General features: G+C 44.8%; 1 protein-coding gene across 1 annotated transcript in view; it reads left to right on the top strand.

The window, feature by feature from the left end:
- The window catches only part of Ap3s2 (adaptor related protein complex 3 subunit sigma 2), a 41,353-nt gene that overhangs the window by 9,572 nt on the left and 11,385 nt on the right, over positions 1–20,396 (top strand). Inside the window, exon 4 of the mRNA XM_038313714.1 lies at positions 2,143–2,214. Within this exon, the coding sequence (XP_038169642.1) occupies positions 2,143–2,214 (72 nt within the window). The remainder of the gene's footprint in view (positions 1–2,142; positions 2,215–20,396) is intronic.

Genomic DNA, 20,396 nt, shown 5'->3' with positions numbered 1-20,396 from the left:
TCCAGTATTTGGTTTCTAATAGGAACCAGTACCAGTTATCAGTCCTAGGTCAGGATGTCAGACACTTCTGCTCATTGCATCTTGATATCAGCATCATCAAGGAAGATGGTAGTCAAGCTCTGGATGGAATAACACTTTGCTAACTAAGGCAGAAATTGGTACCAGTTGTGGGGTATTGCTTGACAGACTCGACCATGTGGTTTTGGGAGGATTGTGCTGGCATTTGAACTTTGGGCTGGAAAAGCCATCAAGTGCTCAGAGCTCAGTGGCTTGTTCTGTGGGAGTTTGGACGATAAGAATACTGAGAGAAATGCAAATGGTAGAGACCTGGTTTGTGAAGTTTCAGAGAGAAGTAGAGATTAGTAAGGCCAATTATATGATATTTTGAATTAAGAATCCTTGGTTCTGGTCAGCTGGGGCTGAAGAATCAGCCATGATTAACAAGAGACCAGTGCGACTGAAGTGAGACCTTTGCTTTGCTAGGATGATTGACGCTGGTCAGCTGGAACTGAGAAATCAGCCATAGTTAAGAAGAGGTCAGCATCACCCAGGTGAAATCTTTTGAGAGGTGTTTCCTCAGGGTCAGCATACAGAAGCTCTGGTCCAGAGGGGGCTGAGGCTGTATCTCATGCTGGGAACCGTGGTAATAAATAAGAGTCATTGACTTGGTACTGGTTTTGAAGGTGTGAAGAGGTTAGGGTGAACATCTGAGCCTTGGCACCATAGGAGGGTAGAAGAGGCCATAGAGGAGGTGCAGCTTCAGTTGTAGTCAAGTCCCAGGGTTGAGAAGCTGAGACTTGGTACTGCGTGGCAGGGTCACAGTCCCTGAGGAGAAATCTTAAAAAAAAAGAAAAGAAAAAGACTGGAACTTTTAAAAGTTGAAACTGGCTGGAGAAATGGCTCAGTGGTTAAACATATTGTTCTTGCAAGCGACCCAAGTTTAATTCACAGCACCTGCCTCAGGCAGCTTACAACTGCCTGGATCTTCAGCTTCAGGGAGCTGACGCCTTTCTGGTCTCCTCAGGCACATATACAACAGACATACATGCACATAAATAAGTTTTTTAAAAGTTTTAAATGTTTATATTGTGCTGTTAATATGAGATCTTAGGGGTGGACAGATACAAAAGGAATAGTTGCCAGGCAGTGGTGGCACACTTGGGCAGCAGAGGCAGGTGGATCTCTGAATCTGAGGTCAGCCTGGACTACAGAGTGAGTTCCAGGACAGCTCGGACGACACAGAGAAACCCTGTCTCGAAAAACCAAAAATAAATAAACAAGAAAAAATGCATAAATACAAAATTTTAAATTCATATTGTAAGGAAGTTTTTTAATATATGTGTACTTCAGGTTTGGGGAAAGACCATAATATGGTAAGTAGTTGGTGTTTTATTCTTTTATGTAAATTAGCATCTTATGAAAGAGAAGAGAAAGCCTTAATGTGTCTGCTTGTCAGACTGCTAGGCAGAGAACAAGGCTTTCCTGCCTATATGATTGACCCCGGGGTTGGCTAAGAAGTAGGCGTCAGTTAATGTTGGGGATTGGGCTTGCTGATCTGCTTTGAGCTCTATTGTGAGGGAAAAGGAGTGTCATGGGTGCCCCTTTTACTTTATTTATTTATTTTTTGCTTTTATAAAATTTTAAGATAGCATTGCCCCAAGTGGCCCGAGAAGTCCTTGCATTTTCAATCCTCCTGCTTGAATAGTTGGGGTTATTGGCCGGCATCTCTAGTTTCACCCTTCTTTAAAATATTTATTTATTTATTTATTTATTTATTTATTTATTTATTTATTTATTATGTATACAATATTCTGTCTGTGTGTATGCCTGCATGCCAGAAGAGGGCACCAGACCCTATTAGAGATGGTTGTGAGCCACCATGTGGTTGCTGGGAATCAAACTCAGGACCTTTGGAAGAGCAGGCAATGCTCTTAACCACTGAGCCATCTCTCCATCCCCATCACCCTTCTTTAATGACCCTGAGGTCTCACTGTGTAGCTCAGGCTGGTCTCCAGCCATCTTCATGCCTGAGCTTCTGTCTCGGTGGGACTGAGACACACTTCAGGCTCGCCCCTTTACTTTCTTGTGTGACATCGGTAAAACCGCGAGTAATGGTTTTCTCGTTTTCTTCTTTTTTCTTAGGTTTTTGTGGAGACTCTGGATAAGTGTTTTGAAAATGTATGTGAGTTGGATTTGATCTTTCATATGGATAAGGTATGTCCTCTCCTAGAGCAGGGCTCCTGGAAGACTGTTTAGGACATGTCAAGCTGCCTGTGTACCTTCCTGTTCCTTCTCCTGTTCTTTTGCTCTGACCTACTTCTAGAGTCTTAGTTTTAATCAATTAATTAATTAAGTTTTGCAGTACTGGAGATTGAATCCAGAGCCCTTCACATGCTAACCAGGTACTCTACCACCAAGCCATACATCAAGCCTGAATTTGTTTTATTTAGTAAGTTTAATAGTTCTGAGGGACCAGTGAGATGGCTCAGTGGGTGAAAGTACCTGTTTGCCAAGCTTTGATGACCTGAGCTGGATCCTCAGAATCCACGTAAACTGTCCTCTGACCTCCACACATGCCCATGGCATGTGTGCCCTCCACCCCAAAAATAGATAGATAAGCAAACATGTTTTTATCCATCTACTTTTTTTTTTTTTAATTTTGAGACAGGGTTTTTCTGTGTAGCCCTGGCTGTTCTGAAACAGATCTGCCTCCCTCTGCTTGGATTAAAGGCTTGTGATGTGCCACCATACCCTATTTCTAAAAGATGTTAAATAGTTTCGAGAGTTGGTGGTTTTTTTGTTTGTTTGTTTGATAATGTTTATGAGTATTTGTCTTCATGTATGTTTGTGTAATAAATGTGTATCTGGTACCCCCAGAGACAAGGCTATGACGTTGGATCCTCAGGACTGGAGTTACAGAGGGTTGTGAGCTGCTATGTGGGTCCTGGGAATTGAACCCAGATCCTTTGAAGAGTAGCCCGTGCTCTTAACTGCTGAGCTGTCTCTCCAGCCCCAGTGTATTTCGGGTGTTGTTGGTGGCTGGTTTTTGCTAAGATCTACTAGTAGTTTTAGCACACAGATATTACCATCAGGCCTGTTTCCTGGCTCTTTTCTTCACAGGTTTATAGCGTTATGACACCAGGATAAGTAGCTGTACCTGCAAAACTGAAATGAGTTTCCTAGACATAGGCTAGTGATGGTGAAGCTTTGGAATGGAGAGAACTCGGGAACTCTGATGTAATGCAGTTTGTATCTTGGGAGGCTGCGTGGCTCAGAGATTGAGTGTTCATACTGCTCTTGGCAGAAGATCCAGACTTAGTTTCCAGTACCCACATGGGAGCACACAACCAGTTGTTTGTAACTTCAGTCAGGAGATTTCTTCTGGCTTCTACAGATGCTAGGCATGATGTTGTACATATACGAAGAGCCAAACACTCAAGCACATAAAGTAAAAATCTTTAAAAACAAAACTAAACTAAAACTTTGCTGAGGAGCAGCATAGTAAATAATACATCTGTAACATCATTTGAGATCAGATGCAAGATGCTCTTAGAAAAGTCTATTTGGACAGAATTAACACAGATCCAAGTAGTGTTCTCAGATTTGTTTTGTTAGCATAACTATGATGAGGCCTGTGTCCTCATGTGCCAAGTTAAACAGGAGACAGCTCACAGGAGGACAGTAATGTTATTCGTCCAGCTGGCACATGCTGTCCTCAGTGATGTTCTCTGGCAAATCAGCCAATGACCTTCCAGTGATCCACGGCTTTGGGAAGGAAATGTAATTTTAAAAAAATCCTCATTTTTTATTATTTATTTTATGTGTATGGGTATCTTACCTGCATGTTTGTTTGTATGCTGCTTATACAGTGCCCATGGAGGTCAGAAAAAGGTGTTGGGTCTTTTGGAACTGGAGTTACAAGATGGTTATGACCCATCCTGTAGGTGCTGGGAATCAGACCTGCATCCTCTGGAAGAGAAGTCGGTGCTCTTAACTCCTGAGCTATCTCTCCAGCCTCCCTTGTTTTGATAAAACTGTGCATTGTTACGAGCATAATTTTATTAGTTTGTTATGATCATGACAGCAAGAGTTTTTAGACTCGTCCCTGCTAGCATTACTGTGCAGAACACTTCCTGGCCATTTTCCAGTGGCTTCTCTGCTTTTTCTTCTCTGTTGACTGTACCAGGGTTCTATTTGAAGGTAATGTATATTTTTTACAATAAAACTGTATCTGTTATGTATCTTTTCACTTCTTTTGGGGAAAGTGTTTGAGATTGGCTGTCTGTGAACTTCCCATAGCCTGTTATGTAGGTGACTTCAAACCTATGCTGATCCTCCTGCCTCACCTCTCAAGTCTAGGATTACAGACAAGAGCTACCACATCTAGCTCTAGTTTTCCATTTCTTTAGCTATGTCAGTTAAAGCCAGGTGATGGTGACTCTTGCCTCAATCCTAGCACTCAGGAGGCAGAGGGAGTCGATCTTTGTGAGTTCCAGGCCAACCTGGACTATAGAGTGAGTTCTAGGACAACCAGGACTACACAGAAAAACTGTCTTAAAAACCCCCCAAAAAAAAGAAAGAAAGAAAAAGTCTAGCTCTATTAATTATCATTTTGTTATATTTTATCCTAGACATCTATTTTTATGTATATGGTGTTTGGAATATTAATTTTCTTTTTTAAAAAAATTTATTATTTATTATGTATGCAGTGTTCTGCCTATATTCTGCCTGCATGCCAGAAGAGGGCACCAAATCTCATTATAGATGGCTGTGAGCCACCATGTGGTTACTGGGAATTGAACTCAGGACCTCTGGAAGAGCAGCCAGTGCTCTTAACCTCTGAGCCATCCCTCCAGCCCAGGAATATTAATTTTCAATGTATTGTTGCTATATAGAATTTACTTTGTTTATATTTTGTACCAAGACCGGTGGTTGTGTTAAACACTTAAAAATACTCTTATATTTTAGACATTTTGTTTATTTCTTTCCGGTGTTTTTATTTTTCATGTTTGCTCCACCCCCCACTCTGCTGCCCAGGATCTCTAACGCTGTGCTGACGAGAAATGGGGTGAATGGCATCAGGTCTTAGTTGCTGGCTTCAAAAGCACCGTTCATCCCGTCGCTATGAAGTGCAGCATTTGCCGTGGGTCTTTTGTAAACATTCTCTATCAGGTTAAAGAGGGTTCTTTCTTGTTCTTCCTGCTGCCTGGGGTTTCTAATCGTGAATGGCTGTCAGGATTTTTCCGAAGCCATTTTCTCTATCTCCTGGGTGACCTTTGGCCTCATTCTAATGCTGTTTTAAACATCTGTGAGGATGTCTGCTCAGTCAGTAAAGTGGTTCCAGCTCTGTTTTACTGGGCATGGCTTTTAGAAGGAAGTGGCAATAAAATACTGCCCTTTTTCATATGTCTTATCTTCAGTGAAGTTCCATAAAGTACCGCGCTGCCACAGCAGATTCCTTTACTGTTTATACAACTGTTTATTTTTAGCTGATGATTGGCACAGGAAATGACCGTTCTTATCTATTGGAGTTGAAATCAATGGTGGAAGAAGGAGTCAGAACCCTGTCTTAGTCACCCTTAGACTGTCTGAAGGTGTTTTCCAGCAAGCGACTTCCCTTTCATTTCATTTCTAGCTTATTATAGTCACCCTCACAAAACATTTGCCATCTCAGGTATATCCTCATCATCAGCTGTTTTGTTTGTATAGGCAAAAGACCTATCACAGAACGGCAAGGTTATGACTGAATTCCATCCTTCTTAACTGAAGACTCTTCCCACCTGAGGCCAGAGCCTATTTTGCAGGTGTGCGCCAGTTGGTCCTGTTAGCTTCCATGTTACCTCACACTCGGGGCTTAGAGCAACCGGTCTTGTAGACTGCGTATGACTGAATTTCTAATACTTTGGAAAGTTTTCCAATCTCGGTGTCTCTGTTGTTTGCTTTGGGAAAGGGTCTCATGTAGCCTAGGCTGGCCTTGAGTTTACTGTATAGCTGAACTGAACAGTCCTTTTTTTTTTTTTTTTTTTTTTTTTTTTTTTTGGTTTTTCGAGACAGGATTTCCCTGTAGTTTCTAGAGCCTGTCCTGGAACTAGCTCTTGTAGACCAGGCTGGCCTCGAACTCAGAGATCCGCCTGCCTCTGCCTCCCGAGTGCTGGGATTAAAGGTGTGCGCCACCACTGCCCGGCCTTGAACTGAACAGTCCTATATATTATACCCATCTTTCATTTTTATTTCATCAATTTCCTTTCTAGAGCCCCATAACCTGGTTTTCACATATTAACCCCACCATCACCTGCCATTCTTAGGTGACTTACTGATCTCCAGATCCTGTAACCATTTCTTGGCCAACACTACCCACTCCTTCTCCTCCTTCTTTTAAAGATTTATTTATTTTTATGTGGATTGGTGTTTTGTCTGCATGCATGTCCGTGTGAGGGTGCCAGATCCCCTGGAACTGGAGTTACCATTTGTAAGCTGCCGTGTGGGTGCCAGGAATTGAACCCTGGTCCTCTTAACCACTGACCCTCTCTCCAGCCCTGACCATCACCTTCTTATTGTTTCTGTAGTACATAGTGCTGTGAGCTCTTTCTGATCTCCTGTTGTTACCTCAGAATCTTCCTGATTTTTAACCTGTTTTCTTCCCCCTTTATAGAGTCAGCTATATTTCTATATTTCATACTTATTTCATAGTTAAACTACTATTTTTTTTTCCCAGATAGGGTCTCACTGTGTAGGCCTGGCTGTCCTGGAACAGCTGTGTAGACCAGGCTGGCTACCAACTCACTGCCTCTGCCTTACCAGTTATAGGATTAAAGGCGTGTGTTACCATGCAGGGAAACTACGGCTTTTGATGGTAATTCTCAAATCGGTCTTGATGGTCTTGTTTTAATGTCCTACTCTTTGTTGGAGACAAGATCTCATGGCGCACACTGTCCTCAAATTTTCAACGTGATTGAATAGGCTCCAGTTCTGTTGTCTGTGAGGTGGCCATCCACTCGTTAGACACAGAGGTGACTGGGTCCTCAGTGCTTTCAGCATCCCCTAAACACAGCTCAGGGTCCTGATGTTGGACTATGGTGATGTTTTGTTTTGTTGAAAACTGAGTGAGTGACGTAGCATTCTCATCTGCAGCATCTTAGCAGCAAAAGGGGTTGAAATCCAACTGGGTCTTTGAGATTGAGTCTTCGGACTCATTTCAGTGGCTTCGTCAAAGGGCTAGATGGTCGTGCTTGTCCTCTCTCAGTAGGATTGGCGGGTGTGCTGCTGGGTGGGGCTGAGCCCAGAAAAACTGCCAAGTGGGAAATGCTGAGTGTTCGTGGTTGAACTTCTGAAGTCTAAGGGGACTTCAGAAATTTGAAAATTTGAGGACAGTGTGCCTGTAAACTGTGACAATGATTATGTTTGTCAGATGGCCCTTCTGGGAACAGTTCAAGCAGCAGCTAGTCTGCCTTGCTTGCTGGCCTCTTGAAACAAAAGGAAGAGTGAGGGATACCTAATTTTGTGTAAGTTTACTGAAGAGAGGACATTAGACATACTGTTTGAGCTTAAGTTCTTACAGTAGGAGCTAGCTGGATTTCTTGACTGTCTGTCTCTGGCCATCTTTCCTTTTATTTTTTTCCCTTGGTTTTTTGAGATAGGGTTTCTCTGTAGCTTTAGAGCCTGCCCTGGAACTCACTCTGTAGACCAGGCTGGTCTCAAACTCACAGAGATCGGCCTATCTCTGCCTGGGATTATCTGTGCTGGGATTAAAGGCATGCACCACCACCACCTGGCTGGGCTTTTTGTTTTGTTTTGTTTTTTGGGTTTTTGTTTGTTTGTTTGCTTGTTTTTTGGTTTTGTTTTTTTTTTTGAGACAAAGTTTCAGTCCTGGCTGTCCTGAAACTCCCTCTGTAGACCAGGCTGTCCTCTAACACATTGAGATTCGCCTGCCTCTGCCTCCCAAGTGCTGGGGTTAAAGGCGTGTGCCACCATTGCTTGGCCTGGCCGTCTTTTCCTCTGTGGATGTGCCTGAGAAAGAAGAAGGAAGTCAAGGCCAGCCTGTTGTCTCATTGCATCCCTAGCCCTTCCCTGCAGGTGCGTCAAAAGTGGGGATTTTTACTTAAAGAATGAGGAAATGCACTTATTATCTCAACTCCAGAAGCCAGCTGTAGGCCAGGGCTAAAGAGCAATAAGACAACAGTTTGGTGCTATTGTCAAAGACCCACACACCGTCTGTCCACCTGTTGTCCCCTTTCCTCGGTGTTGACTTCTTTGATTTAGAGGCCAGAATCTCATTCCCTCAGGACAGCTGACAGCTTAGCAAAAAGGTTTTCTTAAAATCCCCAAATCTGTACAATATGTTTAAAAAGAACAGGGAAGGAGTGTGTGGGCCAAGATCTGGTGTCCGTCCCTTTCCCTGCTGAGGGTCCAGACTCAGTGGCTCCTAGCTGTTCAAATCACACACAGCCTCTTTGATTTGTTTAATTATTCCTTATTAGAAGCTAAGGACAACAAGGTAGCTAATGCTGTACACAGAACGTTTGATGTTTCAGAGCAATCTGTTTGGAATATAGTCCTCTCAAGAAAATTCAGAAAACAGCAAAACAAACAACAACAACAAAACCAAAAAAAGGGTCAGGTGGTGATGGTGCATTCTTTTAGCCTAAGCACTTGGGGGGCAGAGGCAGGCGAATCTTTTGAGTTTGAGGCCAACCTGGTCTACTAAGTGAGTTCCAGGACAGCCAGGGCTACACAGAGAAACCCTTTTTTGAAAAAAACAAAAGAAAAGAAAATTCATTGTTGAAGGAAGCTGGTGTTGTGTACAACTGTAATGCCAGCACTTGGGTAACTAAGCAGGAAGAACTAAGGTAGCTCAGGAACTCACTGTGAGTTCCAAGCCATCCTGACATATAGAGGTAAAACTCCATCCTAAAAATAACCAACCTGTAATTAAGAACAACGTTAATTGCCAATGATATCTCTTACATAAGCAGCAGATGAAATAAATCACACATTATGCAGATCATATTGGTTGCTGATTTGTATCACCCGTAAAGGCTGGAGCTGAGATACATTTCTGTGTATCAGCAGAGGCTGAGCCTCCTCGGAAACAAGCAAGACTTTCTTAACCATTAGCTGAGAATCCTTTGCTACAATTGCTGTTGATGTGACTCAGCAGAAGCTTGGGAATCTATTACTCCAAGAATCTCAGTAACTTATAAGTGGTTTATTTCTTGAGACTGCTGCCTGGTCACTGTGCTGTTGCTGTTCGCTGTAGTCATCTGGAGGTCCAGGCTGATGAAAGTCCACCTGGGCGCTCGTGTGATGATTCTTACAGAGACATACCTACCACCAGACATTTCATTAATCATATAAGTTATCTGTCATGCTCAAGGGGCTCGAGAAACACTGTCCTACCTTGTGACCTTGTGACCAAAGGGAAGAGGACCTGAGCTGTTTTAATATCACTGATGACTGTCGCTGATTTGTTTTCTTGTTGTTGGGTTTTTTTTTGTTTGTTTGTTTGTTTTTTGAAACAAGGTCTCGTGTGGCCCAGGTTGGCCTCCAACTCCTAGTGTAGGTAGGGATGCCTTTGAAGTCTAGATCCTCCTGCCTCTCCTCACATGTGCTGGGTTCCAGGCATGTCACAACACACAGCTCCTTCGTGACTCTTGACAAACCCTGCATCTTGTTTTGTTTTTATCAAGCACAGCAGACTACCACTGCTTTTTCATTTGTTCTTTTTGGGATAAAGATGACATTTAATTCACTAACACTTTTTATTGCATATTACAAAACTAGGGAAAGGTTTTTGTAGCAAGGAAACATGGTTGACTCCTAGGAAGGGGCATCTTACACAACAGCTTTCCAAGTGCTAGCACTAGACTTAATATTTATATCTTACATGCTTCCTACATGAATTTAAGGTTACTGTAGAAATTAAAATCCAGTAACAGATCTGAGAAGCAGGAACGTCTTCCTCTGTGCAAATGACCTCTCTCTCCTGGACTTCTGACTCTGGGGAAGTACTGATGCTTGCAGGGTGCATTTGTGGGGTTTTGTTTTCCATTGTTCTTCTTTATTTTCCTTTTTTTCTCCTGATTATCAGAGCAAAAGGGTTTATTACGCATTTACTTGAAGAATTGCTAAATATAGAGACGTAGAGATATGAAAATAAAGACAGATTTGTCTCTTACATTAACTCTCTACCCTCAAGGAGCCTATGGTTCAGCTGAAAGGATGGGTTACCCAAAGCCATTGCCTGATCTTAGAATAGCCACACTTTTGGAAACTTCATGCCATCTCATTACCGTGTGCTGCTGATATGAGGGGGGCCCCACTGTGCACTGCTTTTTGTCCAGCACTGCCACTTTCGTCAGATATGTGTGCATGCCAGCCTATTGGATTTCACACAGTCAAAGGCTCTTAGCAATATGGACCAGAAGTAGAGAAAAGAATGAGATGTTGAAGATATACCTGTTCCTGAGGCTAGACTCTGAAATGCTGTGGGCAGGATAGATGGTGACCTATCTCCAGCTTTTAGCTGAAAGTCAGGGGCTCTACATAGGGACGCATAGCAGGCAGCCCCCTGCCTGAGTCGAGTGCCCCTGGCCCTGACCACTCTCTCTGGGTCTTGTCTTGAGTCAAAGGCTGGTGAGAAGATCCCCACAGTGTGAAGTAGAACAACATTGCATGGGAATGTTGGGACTGTGATTTCCCACCAGAGACATCGCTGGGCGCAAGGGAGCCAGAGAAGGAGATTAATGTTGGTGACCAGCTGCTTAGTGCAAGGGATCACGCCGTGGACTTCATTCCTCATTGTGTTCCGTAGCTGTGGCGATGGTCTCCAGCAGCAGATGAGGAAGCTGAGGCGTAGGTTAAAGTACCTGAAACTTAAGCATATGTTCTTTCTAGACAGAATTGCAGAACTTTAAAATATGACTACTCTATGTATGAAAATATGTATTCCTCTTAGTTTTTCTTTCAAAACGAGAAAACAAGAGTAGGAACAAGTCGAGTATGGTGGTACATGTCTATGACCCCAGTATTTAAAAGACAGGCGGGAGGATTGCAAGTTTGAAGCCATCCTAGGCTACACAAAGGCTCAGGATCTGGTGGCAGTGGGGAGAACATACGTGCTGGGAACTTGGCATACACTTCAGCTGAACCAAGTGTGGGCTGGAGACGTTTTGAGGCTGTATGTATTTCATCACTGGTCTTAGTGTTCTTGACCCCTTTTGCTAATAGTCCCTAGGCACTACCACAAGGGTCTTCTGGTGGGGAGCAGTGCTTCCTAGCCTGAGGACGGGGTGCTGGTTGGAGTGAGGGCGTGTGCTCAGGCCAGTTGGAGGTTTGCAGCCGTGGGCAGTGATGACCGGGAAGCCTTGTCCTCTGTGCCTTAAAGCAGTCTTTGTCCTCAACTTCCATGACTCGTGGGCCTGGAAGTTTCCTGACATTCTGGCCATTTTCTTTAGCTTTTCTAGGCTTTTTACCTTTTTTGTTGGTACTTGTTTTTTGAGATAAGGTGATATGTAGGCCAGACTCGCCTCCTTTCTCTGCTTCCTGGGTGCTGGGATTAAAAGCCACCATGCCTGCCTGGCTTTTTACCTTTTAAATGGGCCCTTGTTTCCTTTCTGTCAGATACTCTCAGGAAATCTCAAGTCCCATGGTTTTGCTATGTGTGGATGGCTCCTGGGTTACCACTCAAGCTCACTGCATATGCACCACGTCCAGAACAGCCTCCAGCCCCATGCAGCTCCAGACTGCCTGTCGTTACTCTTTTCAAGGAAGCCTGCCTTTGCAAAGCCTCTGCTGGCACCTCCCACTTAGAGACTGGAGCAGATTGCCAGTCTGGCTCTCCCAATGGTCTTGGCTGCTTCTGCAGCGGCAGTGTCAAAGCGTGTTTCTGCTTATTGGTATGGCTAGGAGTACAGACTCAAGCCTGCATGGCGGACTTGAATCCTAGCTCTGTTAGGAATTCTGCTACTTTTGCCATAGTCCTTGATAATGGCCGTGAAAATATATACGTAAAGTGCTTAGAACATAGCAACTACTTAGTCAGCTCGTTTCCCCCACTGGATAGTATTGTGAAAGTCGTGTCCAGCCTGTTTTATTCACATATTTCCAGTCACACCTTGGCACATACTGACTGTGCAATTACTCTGAGTTCATTTACCTGCTGTATTGGCCTGGAGAAAGAATTAATAAAGCATTGCAGTCTGTGACGTACAGGGAAATAAAATGCAGTCTATGTTAACTAGTGATGACTGGGGAGAGAGGGCAAATACAGGAAGGGAAAGATTAGGTGGACGTGGCCTGATACTTTATATGGGGCAGTTGAAGAAAGTGTCTGATAAGATAGCATTTGAACAGAAAGAAGAGAAGAAAGAGATACGTGACTGCGTAGGACATTCCAGGCCCACGGAAAAACACCTAACAAGACCTTGATGCCTGAAAAAAAGGCAGGCAAATAATGTTCTGGCTGAATCACAGTGAGAAAGTAGGAAGGGAGAAGAGATGAGGGATGGGAGATGCGGGAAGAGGGTGGGGAGACCACGGGAAGTCATGGTTATAGAAGAAGCGGTGAGGGCTGTGGCCCTGCGAAGAGAAGCTGAATAAACATAGAAACTAACTTTACAGGTTGTTGCCATGTGTGCACAATGCCTCTCTCTGTGTGTGTGTGTGTGTGTCCGTCCGTCCGTCCATCCATTCCTCACTCTTTCTCTTTCTCTTTCCCTTCTCCCTCTCCTTTATGGCTTGAGGCCAGGTGAAACAATAAATTGTCTACAGATTATCTCTTTCCCAGCCTAGAAACTGGTTAACTTCATAAGCCATTGTGTGCCCAGTAAAGGGACTGGCCCAGTGCATTCTTCAGGGCCCGCGTTGGTCTGAAAGGAGTTCCAGTTGGAGCCGCACAGTGCATTTACATTTGCTCACTCTTCAGCTTCTGTGTACTTATCTGCCTGCACTTGGAGAGTTAAGTCCATGTTTGTAGAGAGTAAGTTCTAGAGCCTGTCTCTGACTTCAGCCAGCTCTCACAGAGAGATGCCCAGTTGTGGAATCTTAACTACAGGGAGTACTCTGAAGAGCCCAGAGTGACACATTACTATATCACCGTGTCCCTTTTGAGTTTTTCAGGACACATACCCCTGAATTACACTGTTGGTGCTGTGTTACATGCTGCTTACACAGAGCCAGGGAAGGAGCGCACGGTTCCTTGCTCATCAGGCCCCACCTCTTGGGCCTTTCTACCTGTAGGACAAGTGGGAACACGGGCATCCTCCCTTCGGTCGGCTCTTTTCTTTAGACATAGTCACGCAGATAGGGCACAAGTCCATGTCACATTCTGACCCAGGTGAGAGGCTGGTGCCCCAGGGGTGTGTACACTTCTCCATGACCTGCCACCCTTCACACGATCAGCGCACCCTAGACTGCTCTGGGCTTTCCTATACACAGCTCTTCACGCACCCACCACCTGTCCTCTCCCCATAACTTGACTGGTGCTTTCTTCAAGGCATGGGCTCTCAGGCCTGCTCCACCCCTCCCAGTGGCCAGGGCATGGCTTCTCAGTGGTTTCCTCAGCACCTCCTTTTTCCTTCCCGTTACGTGACGCTCGGGTGTTGGTGACTGCGCCAGCTCGACCCAGACGTCCTCTGCACTTTCCCACCTCCCCCAGTCTCTGTTCTGCCCCCGCCTCGGTCACCGGGTTTGCCCTCCTCCTCCATGTGCATAGGGATGGTCTCTCTTCTCTGCCCCTGCCCATGCTGGTTCACAGTGAAGGGCTTATCAAGCTTTTCAGGGTCAAGTTTGATCTTGAACAGAGCCTGCTCTAGACTCCAGTATTGTGATTCCCTAAATAGTTTATCTACTTGCTCATAACCCATAATATTTACGATCCTAGTTTGCAGACACCTTTGGAATAGTGTCAGCACTGTTATTCCGTTTGCAGACTGTCAGTCAAACACTATAGGGTTGTCTTTATGGAGTTGCCTTCTTGATGTGTTATAGCTGTGTTTCCTAATTCTGTGAGATTAGTTTTCAAGGTGAAATAATCCCTGCCCTCTCCTTCCTTTGCAGTACTAGAGCACAGACCCAGGGTTCTCCTGCTAGACTTGTGTTCTACCACCGACTGACATCCCTAGCCCCTGGTTTTTATTAAATAGATGCTGGGCAGTGGTGGTGCACACCTTTAATCCCAGCACTCAGGAGGCAGAAGCAGGCAGATCTCTGTGAGTTCAAGGCCAGCCTGGTCTACAGAGTGAGTTCCAGGACTGGCTTCATAGCTACTGAGAAAATCTGTCTCAAAAAAACAAATAAATAAGTAAATAAATAGAGTTTTGCTCTCTGTTAGCCCAGGCTGGCTTTAAACCTGGAGTCCTCTTCCCTTAAGTATTGAAGAGGCAGCATAGCAAGGGGGAGGAAAAGGAGTCTTCACTCTGGAATCCATTGGAAACCTCGTGACAGGAGAGGAACAAGAATCCAACATGATTAACAGCTGCGTAAGGCCTTTCTCCCTTCCCAGCCATAAGCCTACATTTTCCAGGAATCTCACAAGAGATTCATTTACAAGGAAAGGACATATGCAGAACCCTTTATACAATCCTCATGGTGCCTGGTGTTACTTTAACAGGTTATAATTTCTTCCATGGAATCTCTAGGGCCACCTCATTCGTTTGTCAAAAAGAGATAGAAAAGTTGGTTTCTTAACAGCTTTTTGAGGTTTAACTTTGAGAGCCACCAAAAAGGTAGATATGACCAATATTACGACACTTAATTGCGAACTGTCCCTTGAAGAGCCTGTCATCACACTTGGAAATGTGTTCCTTTCTCCAGCTCTTTGAGAAGCCCACATTCATTCTCAATGTGGTCTACAGTTTTCTGAGCAGATCTCTTTTTCCCAACCCCCATAATTAAACCTTTATTAAATTTTGTTTTTTTCAAGTCAACGTTTCTCTATAGCTTTGGAGCCTGTCCTGGAACTAGCTCTTGTAGACCAGGCTGGCCTCGAACTCACAGAGATCCGCCTGCCTCTGCCTCCCGAGTGCTGGGCATTAAAGGTGTGCGCCACCACCGCCCGGCTTTATTAAAATATTTTTTTATGGGGACTGGTGAGATAGCTTAGTTTAGCACTTGTCATCAAGCCTGAAGATCTAAGCTTGATCCTCAGAACCCACATGAGGATAGACCTGACTTCCCCAAGTTGTCCTCTGACTTCCACAGACACCGTGGTGCACACGTGCATCCACAGAGCCACATGCACAATAGAAATAAATAGTCTGCTTCGTACACTGACTAGTCCTGAAAGTGTTTTCCAGAGTGAAGCCACAAATCTCATTTTGAACTAGTCCAGGTCCTTAGACGATTAAGGGAATTCCTCAAGCTGCTGAGGGTGGCATCACAGAACCCTGTCTCTGTCCCTTCACAGCTGACACTGGAACAGAAGACATGAACCCCCACACCTAACTAGTGGACTGCTGGTAGAAAACAGATTCTGGCTGGGACTGGTGGCCTGTGCCTTTTATCCCAGCACTCAGGAGGCAGAAGCATATGGCCAGCTTGGTCTACAGAGTGAGTTCTAGGACAGCAAGAGCTGGGTGGGACTCCTCTTTTCAGAGATACCTGGGTGGGCTCAGGAGGACCCTGTGTTTCCTGTAGGAGGCTCTGTGGACTTCCAGCGTCACCAGATTCTCACTCTGCAGCTGAGGCAACCATCTTAAAGAGTGCTTTGTTGCTTCCGTTTTCCTCAGTTGTAAAGCAGAATGTATTTAACAGTGTGGGTATCTTTTTTTTTTTCTGGAAATGGAACGTAGGAGCTTACATGGGCTAGGCAAGTGCTTTGAAGCCTTATCATTTTGTAGTTCACTTCTTTGGGGAATAGTTATGACTTACCATATCAAATCAGGATTTGTCTTATAATCAGAGGCATGTCATGGTTTAATTTGTAGCGCTTCCCTTTTATAGTCACACATTAAACCACGTGGTTGTGGATCTGGTAAGTACAGTGCTTCATACCCTTACTTATGGGGATTGGAGTTAGTAATTACTCAGTTCAGTTAGTGCTGAATTTGCCTTATTTTACATCCTTCCTGTGAGCATCCGCTTCCACACTATGCCCTTAACTCTGACTAAGCCCCCGTCTTAGTGAATGGGACCCTTGCAAGAAGGCAGGCACACTGCATTCTTTCCTCTTTCTTCCTGGAAACCTTTAATGGCAAATGACCCTGAGTGGTTAAGCAAGTGAGTTTTCCTGAGTATAGAAAATACTTGGCGACTACTACCAAAAAGGTGAGTCTGAAGCCCCTCAATATCATATGCAGTCACTGTCATCTCCCCACCTTCCTGTCTGGCCTCACCTCTGGCCATGTCCTGCTGTCAGCCTTGTTCTCAGCGACACTGAACTGTCTGTATGGCTCGTCTTCAGGGATATTCTTGCTTTGTGTATCTTCCTGTGTGCGTGCATGGAAACAGGTAGCAGTGGAGTGAAGCCCTGGGCTTTCCTGAGTCAGTGCTTTAGAAGGAGCAGGAATTATGGGAATGGAGGTCACTTCCTGAAGATAGCTTTGTGATCCAGCATTTGTTATCTCTGTGATGGTCAAAGGAAAAGTTCTTCATTACCTGACTGAACGGCCATTATTCCGAAGGGAAGGGTGTCAGAATTAAGGGTAGAGGGCAGAGCTTTCTCCTTATCGTTGCTCCAAAGGACACAGGTAGGGTGGGGAATGGAAGTCGTTTGATGCATGATGGCTCATGCAGTGGAGAGGTGTTTGACGGTCCTCTGCCTGACGGCAGACAGTTCTTTATTGTAGTTACTTCTGCTAGACAGCTTGGGGACATCACTGCCTACCTCTCTTCTGTAAGCTGACAGGGGTGAAAACTGGATTCTGGTATAGGGAAGAGTTAGACAGCCACTGAATGGCCAGCTTCCGTCAGGTATTTGCTGTGCCTGCCACAGAGTGACCGGGTGTGTCACGTAAATGGCGTTCTTCCTGCATCATCTTTTTATCCTCAGTCCACGCAGGTCTAAGCTCTAAGATGCTGGGCTTTCCCATCTATAGGTCACACAAGTAACAATAGAGGAGTCAGAATTTGCAGCCTGGCATTTGCTCCTGAGACCCTTCCCTACCGTGTCATACTCCTTATGGTGGTCTCTCATGCACAGGGCCCTTCATCTGATGCCCTGAACTAAAGAAACAAGACAGTAATAGAGAACCCTAGCTTGGAATTGGTTTCTTAAAGAAAAAAAAGGAGGGGGGGGGAGAAATGAGGAGCAGTGAACATAGTTTGCTAAGTGTAAGTACTCGAAGAGCATAAATCATGAAGCCATTGAGTAATGACCCTTTCATTACAGAATTCCTAGAACATGAAGACAATCCAGTTCCTAGGTGATTTGCCACCCCGCCCCTGCTCGGCATGGACAATTAGTTTCAGGCCCCCCTCCCTGAGCTGACATAGCATTCTTTATGGGTCATGGTACTTAACGCAATCTTATTTTATTATAGTTAATTCTGTACAGGTTTTATCTTTCTTGATTCCAAGTGCTTGAGGACATGGTCCACATCTTATCTCTCTTCCTACCAGCACTTAACATTATGTGATATTAAACATATTTGAGAAGATAGTGAAGCTGAGCGAATGTTTTGCGCATAGCACATTACCTCTAGTCTAGGTGCTTAGGCCCAACCAGCTGTTTGTCTGCGTTTCTAGAGGCTTCTCAACCCTGCAGTGCTATCATCAGCTGACCTTGACTGGGCCGAAGGTGGAGTGGGAAACCACCAGCGCTGTTTTAGAGTCCTGGCAGTCTGTAACACACCTTCAGAAGTTTCTATTAAATTAACATAATGATGATTTAGGAATTAGCTCTTGGGGCTGGAGAGATGACTCAGTGGTTAAGAGCATTGGCTGCTCTTCCAGAGGACCTGGATTCAATTCCCAGCACTCACCTGGCAGCTCACAACTGCCTGTAACTTCAGTTCCAAGAGATCCAACACTTTCACACTAACACACATAAAATAAAAAAAAAAAATAAGAAGGAATTAGCTCTGCTGTGTTGTTTTATCTCCCTAGTTCCTCAATGGACCAAGTATTTCTGGTTATTTTCTATGCCTTCTATGGTGTTCATTGCAGAAATCCCCATGTTGAGGGTGGAGACAAGCCCTTACCAAGGGCGGCAGGATCTTCATCCCTGGCTCACTTCTCAGTCATATCAGAGAAAAGTGCCTCTGAGCCCATACCAGCAACCGCTACCGCTGCAGCAGACTCTCTGGGAAGAGGCAGGGCAGATCTGACAATCACACATTCTCTTTGGCACAGACATAAGGCAGTCCACGGGGCCAGAGAACAGCGCTGCTCTGCGCGTCTTGAGATGCTGGTACGACGCCAGGCTTCGGAACGAGAGGAGTCAGAGAAAAGCCATGCTCCCCTGGTCTCTAAGACACGTTTCTGTCTCCTTTGCTTTCCAGTTCTTTCTTATTTGGGAAGTATGAGAACAGAAACTGACCCTAAGCCAAAGTGATGTCCCTTCCAGAGTCTGTGCTTCTCTCAGAGCACATCCCTCCAGCAGACAGGAAAGTGAGCCACCCTTCCCTCCCACGGCCCGTCCCTACTCACTCCTGAAGACCTGTCCTAGAAATCACTGAAGCAGTCTAAGCCAAGAGGGGATAGAAATGGTATCTATACTTGGCTTTTTATGTAGTGAACTTGTAAGCTAGGTTTGTAAGCGATTAGGAATTCCTTTTTAAAGCATAGGGGTTGTGAAGTTGATGCCCTGATTTTCTAACATAAGCAGAGCCACCGTGTTCTTTTATATTTGGTTAGCATTTTATTGATTCTGTCTTATTAATGGCCAGGCAGGGGTGTGTGTGCCCCTGTCTTTTGTAAGATTCTGTCCTGTAAGGAATTGGAATTGCTCCAGTTTAGAGGTTTCTGTGCCTGTCACTAAGCTAAAGGTAAAGTTTTGTTTGATAGTGTTCCCGAAGATGGTACCTACCCTCCCTACCCAAGAAGCCTCCAGGATGAAGTCTTGCCATCTCTACTGAGAGACATTTTGTACTGTGGAGTCAGTACTACAGGGTGTTCTGATACACCACATTTTGGGGTGACACTTGGGATCAAAGCTGACTTCTTGAGCTTTACTCTCTGTATTTATTGGCGAAGGAATGAGATGTTGAATACTTCAGCTTTGGAACAAGCCAAGTTAAAGTTTGGAGACTGGGGACTGGAGAAATGGCTCAGTGGTTAAGAACACTGGCTATTCTTCCAGAGGACCTGAGTTCAATTCCCAGCACCCACATGGCAGCTCACAATTTTCTATAACTCCAGTTCCAGAAGATCTGCCGTCATCACACAGACACGCATAGAATAAAGATATAATTTTAAAAAAAGTTTGGAGACTGCCTCACTAGAGGAGACGCCTGATTTCAGTGCGCTTGCTCCCTTCCACTTCTCAGATAGTTTGCTTCCAATCACAGTGATTGTGGGTACACGGTTAGAGGCGGAATTGCTCTTTGACTCGATTGAGAAATGTAAGCAGGGATGGTTCTCTTGGAGGTCCTGGCACCCTGTGTCCTTGGGAAGGGCTATTGAACTGCCTTGTCTCCACCCTCAACAGTTCCACAGCCTAGTTTCTGTATCTTTGAAGTGGCATTTGTGTCCTTCCTGTTGGACTCTGCCAATCTTCTTGTGAAGTTAGCAGGCTCGTTTTAATCTATTTTATCTGCAGTGGAGTTTCAGAGGGTCGAGTTTGAAGGTCATGCCAGATGACAGCTGTGTCTTGAAATCCAGACTTTGTGTACAGTAGTGGACTCTTTCTTTCATTACATCAGAAATTATGACTTAACGCATCATAAGCTTGTTGCTGTGGGCACCCACAGGAGATTTAACACGGAACCTCAAAGAATCACGGTGGACAAGAGACATGCAAAGAACAACACAACAGTACACCGACTTAAGTATTGCAGTCGACACCCACTCAAGTCACAAAGAAGAAAATCTTGACTCTACCAGTAGAGGTCCTTAACTTCTTTGACTTAGGTGCCCCAACCCTGAGTAGTCAGAACCCCAAACCTGGCAGAATATTTCTGATTTTTACAGAGCTGCTTCGCAGGATCACCCTGAAGAATGAGTCTAAGGCAGCTAAGGTGTGGGAATTGGCAAATCTCAGCAGTGGACAGCATTGCAAGCCCTCATTTGAGGACGCATTTTCTTTCCATAGGGAGACCCAGCAGGTGGGAGAGTCCTTTGTTGTGTGCTGAGGATCAGAGGCAGGTCCTTGAGCATGCTGAGCACATACCCTATGAGCACTCTGCTGCCCTCAAGTCACTTAACATTTCTGATACCTTCCAGTCAGAGGCCTGTGGATCTCTGTGAGTTCAAGGCCAGCCATGTCTACAGAGCAAGTTCCAGAATGGCCATGTATGTCT

The sequence above is a fragment of the Arvicola amphibius genome, chromosome 12 (genome assembly GCF_903992535.2).
Source record: "Arvicola amphibius chromosome 12, mArvAmp1.2, whole genome shotgun sequence".
Lineage (NCBI taxonomy): Eukaryota > Metazoa > Chordata > Mammalia > Rodentia > Cricetidae > Arvicola > Arvicola amphibius.
Note: the sequence above shows the minus strand (reverse complement) of the source record. Positions and strands in the feature narration are given on the sequence as shown.